Source organism: Peromyscus maniculatus, chromosome 6, assembly GCF_049852395.1.
Source record: "Peromyscus maniculatus bairdii isolate BWxNUB_F1_BW_parent chromosome 6, HU_Pman_BW_mat_3.1, whole genome shotgun sequence".
In the NCBI taxonomy this organism is placed as follows: Eukaryota; Metazoa; Chordata; class Mammalia; order Rodentia; family Cricetidae; genus Peromyscus; species Peromyscus maniculatus.
In genome coordinates, this window is record NC_134857.1 from 80,250,787 (window position 1) to 80,268,092 (window position 17,306).

The 17,306-nt window shown below is 42.6% G+C and overlaps 1 protein-coding gene across 3 annotated transcripts in view; it reads left to right on the forward strand.

The window, feature by feature from the left end:
• Positions 1-17,306, forward strand: part of Spag17 (sperm associated antigen 17) — a 236,522-nt gene that overhangs the window by 115,337 nt on the left and 103,879 nt on the right. For all 3 annotated transcript variants that reach the window (XR_013052267.1, XM_076574715.1, XM_076574716.1), the window contains 6 exons: positions 126-276; positions 3,525-3,752; positions 3,826-4,023; positions 11,915-11,976; positions 12,628-12,741; positions 16,149-16,303. Coding sequence is in view for 2 of the 3 variants with exons in the window: in XM_076574715.1 (XP_076430830.1) it covers positions 126-276; positions 3,525-3,752; positions 3,826-4,023; positions 11,915-11,976; positions 12,628-12,741; positions 16,149-16,303 (908 nt within the window). In the remaining variant the exon portion in view is untranslated. The remainder of the gene's footprint in view (positions 1-125; positions 277-3,524; positions 3,753-3,825; positions 4,024-11,914; positions 11,977-12,627; positions 12,742-16,148; positions 16,304-17,306) is intronic.

Sequence of the window (17,306 nt, forward strand, 5' to 3'; positions counted from 1 at the left end):
CCCCTGTTTCCAGATAATGAGAATGGGGGTATCATGTTTAGCCTTCTCCATATGCATAAGGCATTTGACAGCTCTCTTTAATGTTTGCTGACATGTTGCTCTCTCTCTCTCTCTTTTCTGGTAAGGACCAGAGGAATTTTGACCCAGTTCAAATTGAGCAGGAGATGCAGTCCAGGCTGCCACTGTGGGAATTCCTTCAGTTCCCTCTACCCCCTCCATGGAACAGCACTAGGAGACTCGCCACCATCCACGAGCTTATGCATTTCTGTACAAATGGTGAGTTCATTGCTTTATATATTCAACTTAATAGTCACGTGTCCCCTTTAAATTGTACCACCCCCCCCAAAAAAAAACCAATTTGATCATTGAAAGGCTTTCCAGAGACTGAGGTTTGACAAGTTACCACTCTCTTGCCTTGAACAGAGCTGTCACTAGTCATGTGGCAGCTCTGATGTGTAGCGTTCTGCAATTTGATGTACTGGGTTTTTTTCCACTATATTTCCTTAACCACAACACTTCCCTGAGTCCCTGTATCCCACATCCCTACTGGCATCATTTAAGGGTGATGTAATCCATCCTACTTACGAGGAGGAATGGCTCATATATCTATAAAAATATAAAGATGAACAAAAACCTTCCATCCCAAGTTACCATAGTCCCTTTCCCAGAAAAGAAAAAATGAAAAATAAAAAGGCCTCATCACGGAATGAACCCCTTTATGATTGTAGAAAACCACACAAACCACACAGCACAGTGGCATTCCCTGAGGAACAGGAAGAGAAAGTCTGAGCAGACGACTTTGCCCCAACTGAGCACTGTCAGTCTGGAGTCTCATACTCTAGTTTCAAGCAGCATAAGTCATTTAAAAATTCTAGAATTATGCTCAATGGAAACTTGAAGTCTTCCTCCTCCTCCTCCTCCTCCTCCTCCTCCTCCTCCTCCTCCTCCTCCTCCCTCTCCTCCTCCTCTGTTTTTGGTTTTGGTTTTTAGTTTTTTGGGGGGTTTTTGTTTTATTTTTGTTGTTGTTGTTGTTTTGTGTGTGTGTTTGTTTGTTTCAAGACAGGGTTTCTTTATGTAGCCCCAGCTGTCCTGGAACTTGATCTGTAGACCAAGCTGGCCTTGAACTCACAGAAATCCGCCTACCTCTGCAGGTGTGCGCCACCACCACCAAGAAATATCCTTCTTCTATCCAGCCTGAATCAATACATTGGACACATTTGTACTTGTCAATCAGTCTATCTGTGCTGCTAATAAAATACATTATATTCCAGTGTAAAATACAGCCACCAAATGATTCTGGGTAGCAGATTAGGAAGTCCCCAGGACCCTTGTAACTGCACCTCATCACTAGAAACAAAGAGGAAGAACTCTGCCTAAGTGGGCCGCTGTGTTTCCGCTCTTCATGTGACAGAGGATGTTGAAGTCTGGACCGTCATCATCTGTTAATTCAGTCAAGTGGTTAGCCTGGGGCTCTTCCCCAGGTTGCAGCATAGTGAGGGTCAAAGAGAACAGAAGAGACCGTGAGAGGTAGATTTAAATACACGCCACTCTTGTCGGTGTCCCATATTCAAGTTCCGTGTTAAACTCTCTCTGCATGTCTTTGCCTCCCAGTTCCTTTGGGACGCTTTCCTGGGAATCCAGGATGCTCCTCACCCCTCTTTACAAAGCAGTTTTATTTTTTTTTTCACAATAGCCATGCCTCTTGCCCATTCTTCACTGAGGACTGATAGGTGGTAGATTGTTTTCTTCTATCTCTTTACCTTGAGTCGCTCCACAATTCTTTGCGGTTAAAAGAGAAGACACAGAAAATATGGGTCACCTGAATTTGACTGTGGTATCCACTTGGTGGATTGTGAGCACTTCCTTGAATCATCCCTGCACAGGAGGGTGGAAAGGAAAGAAAAAATGGTGTGATGAGGAGTAATTAAAAATCCCTGTCCAACATCATCCTGAGATGGACTTCTGAAAGCAGTATTTATAGCCAAAAATTAAATTTCTTTCTTTTTTTTTTTTCAGTACTGATGATTGAATCTAGGACTTGGCACCTGATGGGTAGTTTCCCTACCACTGAGCTACACTGCCAGCTACAGAAACTGAAATATGAAGAGAGATATATTGTAGAACCATAAAATCTCCTAACTGAAATGAACTTCAGAATTTACCTAGTCCAAATGAATTTCCAGATAAGAAATCTGAAATCCTGGCAAGCTAAACTATTTGTTCTAGGGTTGTAATAATAGTGTAGATCTGTGATTGAAATTCTGGCCCTTGGATGCTCTCACTAGGGACCTTTTCTTACTAAGCTAAAGGGAAGGCAAACATCATATAAAGCTCATGTGCCTTCTCTGAGCCATAACTGACCCTAGTCCTAGGGGTAGAGGGATGAAGAGACAGCCCCTTGTCAGCATGCCACTGAAGAGTGAGCAGATCCAAGCTAACAACTTCCTCTCATGGGAGGAAGGGGAGTAGGAGGGAGGAGGAGCCATTACATGAGGGAGGAGGATGCCAGGGGATGAAGGGAGAAGCTGAAGAGAGGAGTGGCTGGGGGTGAACATGATCAAAATATATTATATGCATGTATGACATTCTCATAGATTTTTTTAAAGAAAGGGAAGTTATAAATCAGTATTTCTAATGAATGTAGATATTAAACTCATCAAGGAAATACTTGCAAACCAGATTCAACAGCACATCAAAAGACTTGCACACACACGCGCACACACACGCACGCACGCACGCGCGCACGCACACACGCACACGCACATCGAGAATCCCAGCTCATCTCAGACTACTCTTGGGACTCTGATACAGACTGAACCCTGCAGTCACCCTGCTTCCTTTTCACTTACATCCCACATCCGCCATGGCCCAGTGCCACCCCAGGCTGGTCCACCACAGCACCCCGGGCTCTTTCAATGGCATCCCAACCGCCTTATGTGTTTTCACTAGGAGTCTTTTATCCATGCAACAACCAGAACACCTTTCAGAGGTTGTCCATCAGGTCACGTGCCTTCCTTGCTCAATAGCTCCTTAGTGACTATGTGCTGGATGCAGTGGAATAGAGACAACCAAGCTCTGATAAACTTTGAAGCACAAATATGGAAAGTAACAGTTCTCAAAGGAGGCTTTTTCTGAACCTGAATTTACAGAGAAATCTTCTAAGTCTCATAAACACAAATGACAGATTTCAAAAGCCATCTGTGCCAAAACAAAATCTTAAAATATATGGTATTTGAATCAATACAGTACCGTGGAAAGTTCAGTCAAGTGAACATGGGTACCAAACACTGATCAAGCCATGAAGTTGTTTGGCTGTATCCCTTGGATTTGTTACATCTTAACTGTGATTTTCTTAGTACTCGGACCCTTTAATATTTGCTGAAGAATTTTGAAGTCTGTATTTTAAGTGAGGTCAGCACCCATCATGGCATGAACCATTGGCACTCCTCAGCTGCCCTTGGGTCAGCCCTGTATCAGGTACTAATAAGAGCCTTCCTCAAGGCAGGGGGCCTGCTCTCTTGCAGAAGTGCTGAGCTGGAATGAAGTAGAACGAGCCTTCAAGGTGTTTACTTTTGAGAGCCTGAAGCTCTCAGAGGTGGACGAGGCAGGACAGCTCAAGCCCGCCGAGGTGGTCAGTCAGACAGACATTGAGAATTTCAACATTCCGTGGGACAACCCTGCCAGGTTTGCTAAGCAGATAAGGCAGAGGTGGATGCACAGGATGAGCACCCAGAAGGCCAAGCCAGTGACAGGTAAGCTGCATGGAAGGGGTAAGGGGCAGCCATCCCGGTACTGTGTCTAATAGATGTTCTTCATCCTGACTAGTCACCGAGAACAAAGACAGGACACTCTTTGTAGACCAGAATTTGTCAAAGGCTGAGCAAGAAGCTGAGAGATACAGAAATTCCCCGGATACTGATCAGCCTGCTGCCAACAGTGTGAAGCCTTCTATTTCTGACACCATGAGACAGCTATCAGAGAAGGAGACCATTGGGTCCATGTGGCCCCAACCAGAGTCCTTGGGTAAGTGAAAGTGTATGTAGACTCTGTTATGCTTAGACACAAAAAGAGAGCGAAGTTCAAAGGGGATCATTTAAATGTAAATGCTTCTTTACTTCATCTGAAAAAAGATTCAATATCTAAGTTAATTGGTTAAGTAAATGTACTGAGTGTGGTTTCTTGGCACTTCCTTCCCAACTCTGTTTTTCAAAGCATCTCAGTTCACTCTTCCCATAAGCAGCTCAGTACAATGAACATCATTAAAACTTTCACCATTAGTACTTCATGGTTGCATGGTATAATTACTTTAAAATTACTTGTAATGACCTAACAAATGCCAAGTATAGATAGAGCTTGGCACGAAACCAGTACTCAGTGGGTGTACCTTCTTATTGCTCTTATTTTAGGTCAGGTTTACTTTAATTTTATCCTCAGGTACAGCCCTGTAAATGGTAGCGTTAGGAGGTACCAAGTGCACAGGGTTGAATCTGCATGTGCCTTAGAAAGAGCTGTCCTGTGACTGTCTACCTGAAACACAGCTCCTCTATGTCCCTGCATATCATTCTCAACATCTACCTACTACCTGATGAAGGGAGTGTGGTCTCCTTCACATGTTTCTAGCATCACATCCTTATCCTAACGTCTCTTTGCACCTTGTCCCTTTCCCCCATATTATGTGCTATAGCCAAGAGATGTCATAGTTGAGCTATACTTCCTTTATGTCTTGTTAGTATGTCTTGTTACTTTCTGTAATCATTCACATGACCAGTAAGACCTCCATAACACCATAGCTTCTTGGAGGTAGCAAGTATGTTTATTTATGAAATATTAACTTTATCCTGGGCTGTGAAACCAATTGTAGCAAATTTTCACAGGACTAAAATTACACACAATATAGTCTCATAATATAGTGACATAGTGGACATTAATTGCAAAAAGGAGGTACCATATGACTGAAAACTAGGAAATACACTTACATATCACATCTAGGTGAAAGAAAACCTTACAGTAGGAATTAGGAACTATTTCGAACTGAGAAATAATAAAAAACACTGGGCATAAAAAGGAACTAGGAGTTAGGAACTATTTTAAACTGAGTAATAATTTTAAAAAAACACTGAGCATAAAAATGTATATGATACAGCTGAAGAAGATTATGCTGACACACTGACAGCTTTGAATTAGCACATTCCAGATAGATCCTGAAAGTTAACTAGTTAAACTTCAACCCCAAATTATTTAGCTATACAAAGGGGCAACATTAAGAAAACACCAAAGTGGCTGCTCCATGATAGGGGGTGGAAGGGTATTATGGATAAGAGACAAACAGAAAGCAGACAAGGAGGGAGGCTTAGCACAAATACCAATTAGTCTTCATAACAAAAACCAGGAGCCAGATATCAGGGTAAATGCTGAAAGATCAGAGAGACAAAGGAGCAAGTCACAGCCACCTCTTAATTCATGACTCCTCAGCCTGAAAGGGGTGAGCTCCAGGCTCCGCCCACCTTATATTCCTCTCTCTGCCCAGCCATATCACTTCCTGTTTTCTCCTCCATAGTGCTGGGACCAAAGGCATGAGAACCTAAGAGCTAGGATTAAAAGTGTGTGCCACCACTGCCTGGCCTCTGTGGCTAACTAGTGGCTAGCTCTACACTCTGATCTCCAGGCAAGCTTTATTTGTTAGAGCATGAACAAAATATCACCACACAGAGGGATGGAGAAAAGGGGGAGAGAGAGAGAAACAGAGCTCAGGAGACGAGAGAGAATAACCAGAGACATCTGGAACAGTCCAGAGCAAAGAGAGAAAGAAGTAGACTGGACATGGCCTGGGCTAGGGAAGCAGAGCATGGAAAATCATAGAGGTTATAAAGACAATGAGAGCTGGGAGGAAGGAAGCCCTGAGCTGGAGATGGCCTGGGAGTTTAGGGTAGAGGAGGAGTGTGGGGGCTTTGAAATATATAACTGCTACTTGTAAATAGGGACTGAAGGAGACTGGAGGCCAGCGGGGACTTTGATAAGCACCACAAGCACATGTCAATGGAGAGCCACATGTCCCTTCTGCAAGAGGTCAGAGAAATTACTCCTTATGGCAGACAGGCTGGTACCTGCTTCCTAAGTTCCTGAGGGATGCTGGCTTTTATCTAACCACCAGAAGTCCTTCTATAGTCCAGGTTGAGCTCATTTCTGGACATATGTGCTTCCTGAGACCTAACCATAGTGATAAGAAAAAAAAGGGGGACCAAATGAAGTAGCAGAGGAAAACAATGGCATGGAAGTAAATCAATAGAATAGAAGAACAAAATCACAAAAGCTGGCTATCTGAAAAAGGCAAGTTAAATTACCAAATGTTTTATAAGGCTAGTTACAAAAGCAAATGAGAAGGCACAAATAACCCTATCAAGAGTAATACCTTCTCAGAAATAAAAGTCCTGTCAGGGACAAAGAAACAGACTTCACTCAGATCCTGTACAGATTAAAAAGATAGAGAGAGCTGAGCCTGGGGGAGCTGCCTGGAACCACATCTACTAGAGCCTGGGGTGAGAAGATCACAGGTTCAAGGACCATCTGGGCTACAGACTGAGTTCAAGGCCAGTGTAGGTTCCCCGGGAGACCCTGTCCCAACATTAAAAATGAAAAGAGTCCAGGGGATAAAATCCATCATAGAGTCCTTGCCTGGCATCTGCAAGACCCCAGGTTCAATCCCCACCACCACAAAACAGAAAGAGAAGGTAAACAGTTTTGGTCTACTAAATTTAAGAATGAAATGGGCAAATTACTGGAAGTTGATAATTTACCAAAAAAAAGAAAAAAGAAAGAAAGATCAAACAATAGGAAACCTAAATAGTCTTATAAGCAATTGATTTAATTGTTTGAAAATCACACTCAGTAGGGCATACCCAGCCTGGAGCTGGTATGTCACTGGCAAATGATACCAAACACTCAGAAAATCAATCATTGTAATCTCAACAAAAATTATTCCAGAAAATAGAAGGTACAATATCCTCCCTTGGTCATTTTGTAAAGTTAGCATAAACGTTATATTCACCAAGATTGTCAGAAAACAAGCAAGCTCATGAGCACAGATATATTCATGAGCATGGTTATAAAATTTTGAGATGAAATATGAGAAAGTCTACCAAGCAGACACCAAACGATAATAGTATCTCCCAACAAAATTACATTGTAAGAGAATCAGAAGGAAAATACATAATTGTAAAAAAAACAGTATGATTTATTGATTAACATTATTGAAAAACACAGATCAGTTTATAGATTATAAGTATAAAAGGCATTTAAGTTTCTATGGTAACCAATGGAAAAATCCTTAGCAAACTGGCAATAGTAGGACAATTCCTCAATTTTATAAAGTGGTTTCTATAACAATAAACAGTGTATACCACAATGAAAATGTGAGCCCTTTTCCTCCAAGATTGGCAAGATGTGTACCAGGAGCCCTGTTTTCTGTTCTAGCCAACTCATCAAGAGAAGAAAGTAAGATAAAAGTATGGCTTGAAAAGGGAGAAAAAAAACAAGTGTCACTGTTGGTAACTATATGTAGAAACCTAAACAATCCCCTACACACACAAAGTCGAGTCAGAGTTTCAAATGAGGTTGTGGTTGTTAGAGATGCTCACAAGAAGGAGGCCCTGGGACTATTCTTTATAATTGTTGTACAAAGCAGGCATGCTACGGGCTCTTTTCCCTGTGTGTTGCGGTTCATAATAGTAAAGGGTGTGTTGAAGATCAGTGTAAGGCCCCCCACCCAAGCCATAGGAATTCAATTGGTGTTGACTATGGTCATCCTAACATCGCTCTTATCTGGATGAGGGGAGAAGGAAAGGTCAGAAGTGAGGAGACTTTTGAAAGGCATCCTGCTAGCTGTCAGCAGAGTAGATATGTAAGGGAGAAGACAGAGACGTTGGTGCTGTAGCCCAAGCCATGGCATGGGTCTTCTGATCTTCCTGCTTTATAGAGACCCTGAACCAATGAGCAAGACGCTATTACTTCAGTTCAACAAATAAGGAGGTCAGAGCAGAGAGGTTTCAACAGCTAGTTCATCCATGGAGACATAGGAACGGGACAGCAGTGCTCTCTACTTCACCTCAGAACAAGGCTTCCTAGCCCTAAACACTCCTCATGATGCTGCCTAAGAGCTTGGCCATATTCAGAATTTCTTTGTTATGTTAGTTCTTATCCCTTATCCTGGTTTTGTTGCCTTGTGTTTCTTCCTTCCCAAGAGTAGATCTGAGAGAGAGAGAGAGAGAGAGAGAGAGAGAGAGAGAGAGAGAGAGAGAGAGAACCAGAATTAGTTAACCCTGGTTGTTAGGGCATCTAACATCATGGACACATACATATGATAGAGGTCACTTTGTGTTAACATGGAACCAGAATCAACTGGGAGAGACGGAATACAGAGGTGTTTGTTTCACTTTTTCTGATGGCAGCTGGTGTACAGCTTTCTTTCCTCAGGCACCTTTCGCCACCTGGTGGTCAAACCACTCATATGCTGCTATGGAGCCCAGTAGAGAGTAGATAACTCTAAGGCCCCCAATCCTCAGGCTGAAATGCTGTTGTAGAAAGCAGGTTCTGGGGCCCCAGCAATTTTGAGGGCTGGTCCCCAGGCCTAAGAGCTCCTCCGTGGTGAATGCAGACCTACACTCAGGAGCCACTGGATCTGAGCAGAGGAGGCAGCTGGCCGTGTGTCTCCATGACTGTTCCTGTAAGAGGAAGTTGTTGTTTGAGCTTCCACCTTCCCCCAACTCTGGTTCCTACTTCAAAAGCAGCCACTTTAATTCCGTTTACACAAAGCAGAAATCATCCTTGTGTTTCCCTGCACAACCGTTTTGGCATCACATGCATTGATATGCCTGTTTCTGGACATGAAGGACTGGATATTTGTGCTTTTCCTAACAAAACCCTGCATTTCCATCTGAGACTGTTTTGAACTTGACAGGGCCCATTGGATATTTATGAAAAACCTGAGAGTTGATAACCGTGAGGCTGTAGGTTTAGATGTGCCCTTTATGCTTGTTGGGTGTTTTTTTAATAAAGTAACTGCTTTGCAGAGGGATCTTGTTATCTCTAAAGTAAAACAGATTAGGAAAGCTGTTTTTCAAAGGGAAGGGAAAGCATCCATTTCCAGATGTGTCAAAAACTACTGAATCACACTGTCAAAGGATTATGTGGTTGAAATCAGGAATCAGAGAGGAAAAATGGCTTTTATTCTACTGTTAAATAAAGAGTTCGGCTTAGTATTAGAATGCTCTCTCCTTTGAAAAAATCATTGGTACATAAGTTTTGAACATACTTTCTAAAGAGTTGGTTTTGTTCCTGGATCTTTAGACACAGAAGGGAGTATCAAATCTCCCGGACACCTGGCAGGCCACAGGATAGAAGGATTTTTATTCTACAGATTTCATATCAATTGCATCAAAGACACAGGGGACATCATGGTCTATGTAGAATTATAGTTGGCCTGAGTTTTGTCTTCAGCGGATATGTTTATACACATGCTGAACTGAATTGCCTTTAGCATCTTGCTCCAAATCCAAATGGAGCATTCATTCTGTCACCTGAAACAACCTGGGACAAGAGGGAACCAGGGCCAAAGATGGAAGTAACTGTGCCCCTGAGAGAGAGGAACATTAGCTTGTCCTTGGTAGTTATCTCTGCCTTCCCTCTTCCCACCTCAGAATCCCATGTATGGGTCTCTTTGCAACAGAATGAAAAGGTAAATTGTAGTGATATTTTTTTGTGCACCCCAATAAAGTTTCTCTGGGGATCAGATGAAAAAGCCAGCTAGTACATTAAACATAGAGGCCAGGCAGTGGTAGCACACGCCTTTAATCCTAGCATTTGGGAGGCAGAGATTTATCCAGATCTCTGTGAGTTCAAGGCCACACCGGGAATAGAGCCAGACGTGGTGGCACACGCCTTTAATCCCAGCACTAGTTAATCATAGAGGTGTGGAGGTCTATACAGACAGACAGGAAGTGATAGAGCTGGGCAGAAATAGGAAGTGATGAAGCTGGGCAGAGAAAGGAAGTAAGATGGCAGGGCACAGAAAGGCATATAGGGGTGAGTATACAGGAAGTAGCTCTCTCTTGGGCTGAGGATTTCCTAGCAGTAAGAACTTGTGGCTTGGCTTGTTCTCTTCCTCTGATCTCTCAGTTTTCACCCCAATATCTGGCTCCGGGTTTTTTATTAATAAGATTGTTTAGCAATTCATCTTACAGAAAATCTTATGCTCACACTCAAATTAACCTTTCATATAGATGTCCTTCCACATTTCTATTTTCTTTTTTTTTTTCTTTTTTTTTTTTTTTTTTTTAAAGATTTATTTATTTATTATACAACATGTATGACTGCAGGCCAGAAGAGGGCACCAGATCTCATTACAGATGGTTGTGAGCCACCATGTGGTTGCTGGGAATTGAACTCAGGACCTTTGGAAGAGCAGTCAGTGCTCTTAACCTCTGAGCCATCTCTCCAGCCCCACATTTCTATTTTCTTTATGACTCTACCATCATTTCAATGAAGTTCAATATGTGATATAGATTCACCCCATCCAATCAAAAGAAAAACACATCACTGAATCCCAACCAGGTGCTGGGTGCTTAGGATGCACCGAGGGCATGTTCTTGTTCTTCAGCAACTGAGATCCAAAGCAGAGGGGCAGACCAGGAACAAACAGGATCCCTCACCCATCAATGCCATGATTTAAAATGAAGCATTGTAAGAGGCAGAGGCTCCCAAGAAGGTGACCAGAGTGTGAAATAGACAAATAGCTTAGAGTAAACTGTGGCAGACGGAGGGAAATCCAAGTGTAGGACTGACTGCCAATACACCCACAGCCAGCTGGCCAGCCCACCGGAAGTGGGAAGAACAAGGAGGGAGTGGGGCGATGTGTTGGGAGAGTGAGGCTGCAGCAATTTATACACAGCTTTGTGGCCTGTGATTTGCAATCATTCTCAGGCTGGTAAGTAGCCAGCTTGGCTCAGCCATTCAGCAACACCAAAACATGTTCCTGTAACACTTAACCTTCTCAAGCACACTCCATTTGTTTCATCTGGGAGGGCAATTACGGTAGGGACTTTATCAGCATTCTCCATTGTGTCTCTTTTATCCTGATGCTCTTCCTGATGTGCCAATCACCAGCATGGATCTGTTCCTTTCTCCTCCGTTCAGATGGCCACTGCTTCCTCGCCAACAGTGCTATCACAGCCCTTATCTTATAAAGTAAACTTATAAGTTTACTCTTGTTTATGGGAGAGCTATGTGCCTCACTCATGTTGATCCATGTCGTGGTGCATTGGAGTCCAACTGCCCATTTAACTAAAGTCTGTTAAACTCCATCTGTCACTGTGCACATGCTCATTAAGTAATAAGTCAATAATGAATGGACAGAAGATCTCAACAGAATGGTAGGATGCTATCCCTCTCTAATAGGTGAATTCATTGTTAGCTCTCCCATCTGCAACACCTGCCCTTGCCCCGGTCCGTCTTCTCCCAGGCAAGGCTCACAAAAACCTGCAAAGGCTTTCTAATGGTCGCCAGAGTAGGTGAATGAAAGTAGTGAACCAGTGATTTAGTCTAGCCGGTATACTTAGAGTTTGAAGGCAAAGGTACACTATAAGAAGCGAGCAATATACAGCCTGAGAGAATGGCTGTTATGATTTAGTGCATATCGTATAAGAAGCCGGGTTCTTTTCAAAGAGTTAAGGATAAATTCTAGGTAGGCATTGACTTAGAATTATTGACACAAACACCTCTTTGGAGGCACGAAACAAGCCTCTCAGGAATTACCTTTTCAGCACAGAGACATAGATCATATGGGCAACAAAAAGGCACAGCGCCGACCAAAGGCAAGAACAAAGCCCAAACACAACTGGATGTTGGTGTCTTTGATTTACAGAGCAGACCATGGACACGGAGATCAAAGAGGAAGCAGCCGCAAAGGATGGTTCTCTTGAAAAGGTAAGGAATGCTTTCCCTAGAAGTGTAGATGACAAGTGGGATGATCTGAGAAAACCCCTGACCAAACTGAGAAATGAGAGAGAGAGAGAGAGAGAGAGAGAGAGAGAGAGAGAGAGAGAGAGAGAGAGAATAGAGAGAGATTCTTAAAAGGAAAATGCTGCTGATGCTGGGGGAAAGGGGTTGTTTAGACATCCCATACCCCCTCCATCTGGAGAGAAAGGGGTTAACTTTACTGGCCTCACTAACTTAAGTAGAACTTCCCCGCTCCCTGGCCCTCTCTAGACAGTGTGGCTTGGCAACCTCACAAACACCTGCTGACCATACAGCCCGTGTAGAACTAGCTCTGTCTTGAAGTGAGTTCAGAAAACCTGCCTATAATTGCTAACAGGACTCCGAAGAGTATAACCTAACAATAAAAATATTTAGGTTATGTTGCACATTTGAAAAAAAAAAAAAAGAGTCAAAGGCGTACTTCTCTCTGGCAGCAGCCCTCCTAAAATGTTGCCATATGGATCTATACATATGCAGATTCCCACAATTAAATGGGGCGCATGGGGGTGAGTCCACAGAGTCTAACAGGGCTCCATTTGGACGCTCACAAATTAGAGCTGAAATTGTGTTCCAGTGGATTTTTTTTTTTTTTTTTTAAAGAAACCCAAGAAGATGGTGGTGGAAGCTGATCTGGAGGACATAAAGAAAACACAGCAGCGCAGTTTAACGGACTGGAGCTTTACTGAACATTTTCAGCCCAAAGTCCTGCTTCAGGTATTTATGGGCTGCGATTCTCCAGGAGACGCGTGCGGATAGGTCTGGAGAGCTGGGCTATAACCATGAACAGTTCACTTCTGGGTCACTCTCTCAGATCGAGCTCAACTCACTATTCCCATTGACTTGGGCTATAAAATGAGTTTGTTCCTGCACTGAGCCATGAACTCCCAGGAAATGCTCCAAACGGTTGAAAGTACACTTTCAAAGAGAGGCTGTTTCCATGAAGATTGTTTTGAGTGTTTGCTAGAAAAAAGCTGGGCTTTACTAGGAAGCAACACCATTATCCCCCACCCCCCATAGTGCCTTTCCATTCTATTTAGACTTCATTATGTTCCATGGTGTTTTCTGTTTGGATGAGCAGGTGAATGGTAGCTGTGATGGCTGACAGTTGCTGTGCTAAGTGCTGGGTGCTGGGCCATAGCTGCTGTGTAGAAGTGTATTCCTCGGAATAAGCCTATGACACAGAAACTGTTAAATCGTAGAAATTGAGGCACCGTGACCAAAAGTCTGTCGCTAATTGAGAAACAGGGGAAAAAAAAGAACTAAGAAAGAAAATTTGTTCCCCCATCCCAAAACATGCTTTTAACTGCTATGAAAAATAGTAAGAAAACACATGCTGGTTTTAAATTGTATAAAACCTGTACTCTGTATGATTTGTCTTTCTAATTTGAGTCTCATTTTGATCAGATTTACATCCCACATATTTTTTAAGCCAGAAGAATCCACAGAGCCATGTTCTGAAAGGAATAGCAATTTCCCAACCCCATCGGTGGTAAAGAAAAATGGTCCTCCACAGAAAAGAGAGTAATTCAGCAGGAAAGAAGACAGGCACACGGCGCTCTGCATGTAGCTGTACGGGCCAAACACACCGGGTTTCAAAGACTTGGCATGAAATAATGATATATCTCGTTCATAATTTTTATATCTACTACATGTTGAAATGATAACATTTCATATACTGAGTGAAACAAAATACACCCTTGCCATTGATTTTTACCTGCCTCAGCTTTTAAAATGTAGCAGCCATAAAATTTAGAATTACATATGCAGCCCACATTTGTGACTTGTGTTTGCAATTTAGACATTTACATAATTTCTGGTTTCTCTCCAATGCGCTCCTCCTTCCCTAGTAGCTAGGGTCCTCTGTTCTTAAACCCCTTGACCCCCTTCTGTGGGCTGCCACCCTCTTTTCTGCTGCCACAGGGCACAGGCAATAGCCGGGTAGAAGGTTGCCCACTTATACAAGGTTACAAGGATACCTGTACAAGGTACAAGGTAAGGTCTAACTATGTCAGCTTTAATTGACCACAGTAATCACCTCCTATTAAAACGTCCTTCTAAGTATCAGACTGCTTTGATTCTCACTCTGGTCTTCCCTATAATTTGAATATTTCATCCACTTGATGAGAACTCCAAGTGACCTGTAGTAACCTTAATCCAACTGCAGAAGAAAGTTTTGTACATCAAGTTCATTTGTGTGTTCCTGGAACAGTGCTGGCACTTAGTCCCGTTTTTTTGCCGATTGGTTTTGCGGTGGTGGTGGTAGTTGGTTGGTTGGTTGGTTGGTTGGTTGTGTTGCTGGTGATCAACCCCCTTGCTTATGTTAGACAAACACTCCACACTGAGTCACAGCGGCATCCCCACACTCGGTCATCATGAACTACATGAGATCAACAATGTCAACATGTAGAAGGCAAACACCAATTCGTAAAAAGGAAAGGTAATATGAACACTTTTCAAATGCTGACTGAGAGTCAGTCTCGGCTCTGGTGATCTTACCCAACAGCCAGCAAGGATGGCAGAGCTCCCTGATCCAACAGGAGGAGGGACGCATGTTCACTATAAGCAAACACTTGTTTCCTGGGTTTATTGTCTCAGAGGTATTTGCCTTTCAAGAACAGTAGGTGAGAAATGGGTAGTGCCTCAGAAAACAGAAGTGTTTACATGGCACTCCATCAAGACACTCATACAGGGGACTAGACTGGGGAATAAATGGATTATTTTGAGTCTATTACCAGTATAGAAATGAAGGCAAAACTGTAACAACCCTTTCCTGACATGCTAGCAGTTCCCTGAGATCATCCTCATGGCAGAGCACACACGCTGCCTACAGCAGATTGGTATTGAAAACACAAACAAACGCCCACTGCTATCCACTTCCTATTTCTGTGGGCAATTTCCTCCAGTTGACTGACGTTGAGAAGGAAGAAAGACCAAGCAGCTATGTCTTGGTGCCCTCTGCTAGTGGCTGTCATTGCAGTGCAGGCTGAGGGTGTTATATTTTAAAACAAGGCAGAGGAGGAAGGCAAATTGTATTGGCACCTGTCAGAAAGACCACTCACCTCAGTTCACTATAACATAGTTATACACAGCAGGCACACCATGAGGAAGAGAAAAGTCAGAGCTGGAAGGTAGCTGGCCTGAACTCTGGCACCAGAACCTACAAACCTTGTTCTTGGAACATCCCTTATCATACTGGCAAATGAGACCTGATATTTAGAAACAGGAAAAAAAATGCTCGCTATTACCTTCATCTGCTCAGCCTGTCATAAAAAAATACTTCAGGATAGGTAGCTTAAATAACACAAGCATATCATCTCAAAGCTTGGGAGGTAGGAGAACAAACTCCAAGCATGCTTGCTTCCTGATGAGGGCTTGCTTCCTGGCTTGCACATGATGAGTTATCCATGGCAGAGAAAGAGGCAAGAAAGCTCCAGTGTCTCAGATGATAAGGACCCAAATCCTATCTTGGGAACTGCACTTTCATAACATTCCCAAAGACCTCCAAATATTATCACCCTAGGAGATGGGGTGTCGGGTTGTGAACTTGGAGGTCAAGCACAGCCTAGTTTATGATGCTTACTTTGCCTGCAATATTTAATGATGCTAAAAATGAAGTGATCTATATGGAGGCAAAGAACCCTATTACATAAAGAACTGACTGATTAGCCGGGTGGTGGTGGCACAAGCCTTTAATCCCAGCACTCGGGAGGCAGAGGCAGGGGGATCTCTGAGTTCAAGGCCAACCTGGTCTACAGAGTAAGTTTCAGGACAGCCTGGGCTACACATAGAAATCTGTCTCAAAACAACCAAAAGTAGGGAGTGGGGGGGGGGGGGGAATAACTGACTGATTGCCATCCGCTAACACTTGTGGAGAACACTTATAGCAAGTATCTCCACCCTTGGAAGCTACTATTTGTTTTTCTATATGAGTTGTTGAAAGGCTCATAAAATGCACTATATTTTATGATCTTAGTTTTTGGTAATTAGGAATGAATCCACAAGAAAGTTGGCCAACGACGTAGAAATGAGTGGCAGGAAGTGGGGGACAGACATGTTGCTCTAGCAGTAGGCTCTTCGCCTGGGGATAAAATAACTGAACAATACAATTATTTTATCTTCAGGTTCTTCAGGAAGCCCATCAGCAATATCGCTGTGTTGATTCTTATTACCACACACAGGACAATTCTTTACTTCTGGTGTTTCATAATCCAATGAATATGCAGCGTCTGCACTGTGAATACTGGAATATTGCTCTTCACTCTAACGTTGGATTCAGGTGACTTAGATAATTTCATTAGTTAAACAGTGGCTGAGTTAGCCTCTTAGGTTTTGACTCCAGCCTTTGTGGTTCAACTCAATGAAAGCATATATGTAGTGCTATAGATTTAATTTAGCTCCTCAGATCAATATGTACTATGTGCTATGCGCTGTGCGAGGTATTGACACTTTACCATCAAGAGTGAGCATCACTCTTGCCCTCACGGAACCAAATGGAGATGCTATTAAAGCATTTTCTATTCATTTCAATTGTAACAAGATGGGCTCTGAGACACTAAAGTAGTAACTTCAAAACAATTTGATTTTTTGTTAACTCTAATTGGTCTGGAAAAGATTCAAAGGTAGAGCAACAGATACTAGCACAAGAAGCAGGCAAGTTTCCAGAAAATGGAGATCTAAGAGTCACTGGTTCTTTTTCATTCTCAGTAGTTTTTTTGTTTGTTTCGACTTTTCATTTGTTTGTTCCCATAGAATGTGGCTCTCTCTCCTTACTAATAGCCAGGACATCTTGTTATCTCAATGCCACTTAATGTGCACTCAGTACTTACTGTATGTATAACAAAGATATAATCCTAAGGAAAACAAAGAGAAAAGAAATGCACCTGAGGGACAACTGGGGGAACAGACTGCCATAAACACTTTCACCTGAAGGTTATAAGATGATTGAATTCAGGTATATAGTAGGTGTATTTGAAGTATTAATCTGTATTGTTCCTTGTTTTTCATTGCCTATATTTATGTTTCATGTCTTTCTTTCCTGGCATTACCTGATTACTAGACCTCCAGTGTGACTCTGAGAGCATTCCCTCCAGTGTGACTCTGAGAGCATTCCCTCCAGTGTAACTCAGAGACCATTCCCTCCAATGTAACTCGGAGACCATTCCCTCCAGGTTAACTATGAGAGAGCATTCTCATATTGCTACATGGGATAAAGGAAATATTTTAATTTTTGTAATTATCCCTTATCAGGTTAAAAATGTTACTACTTTCCTATGACATGG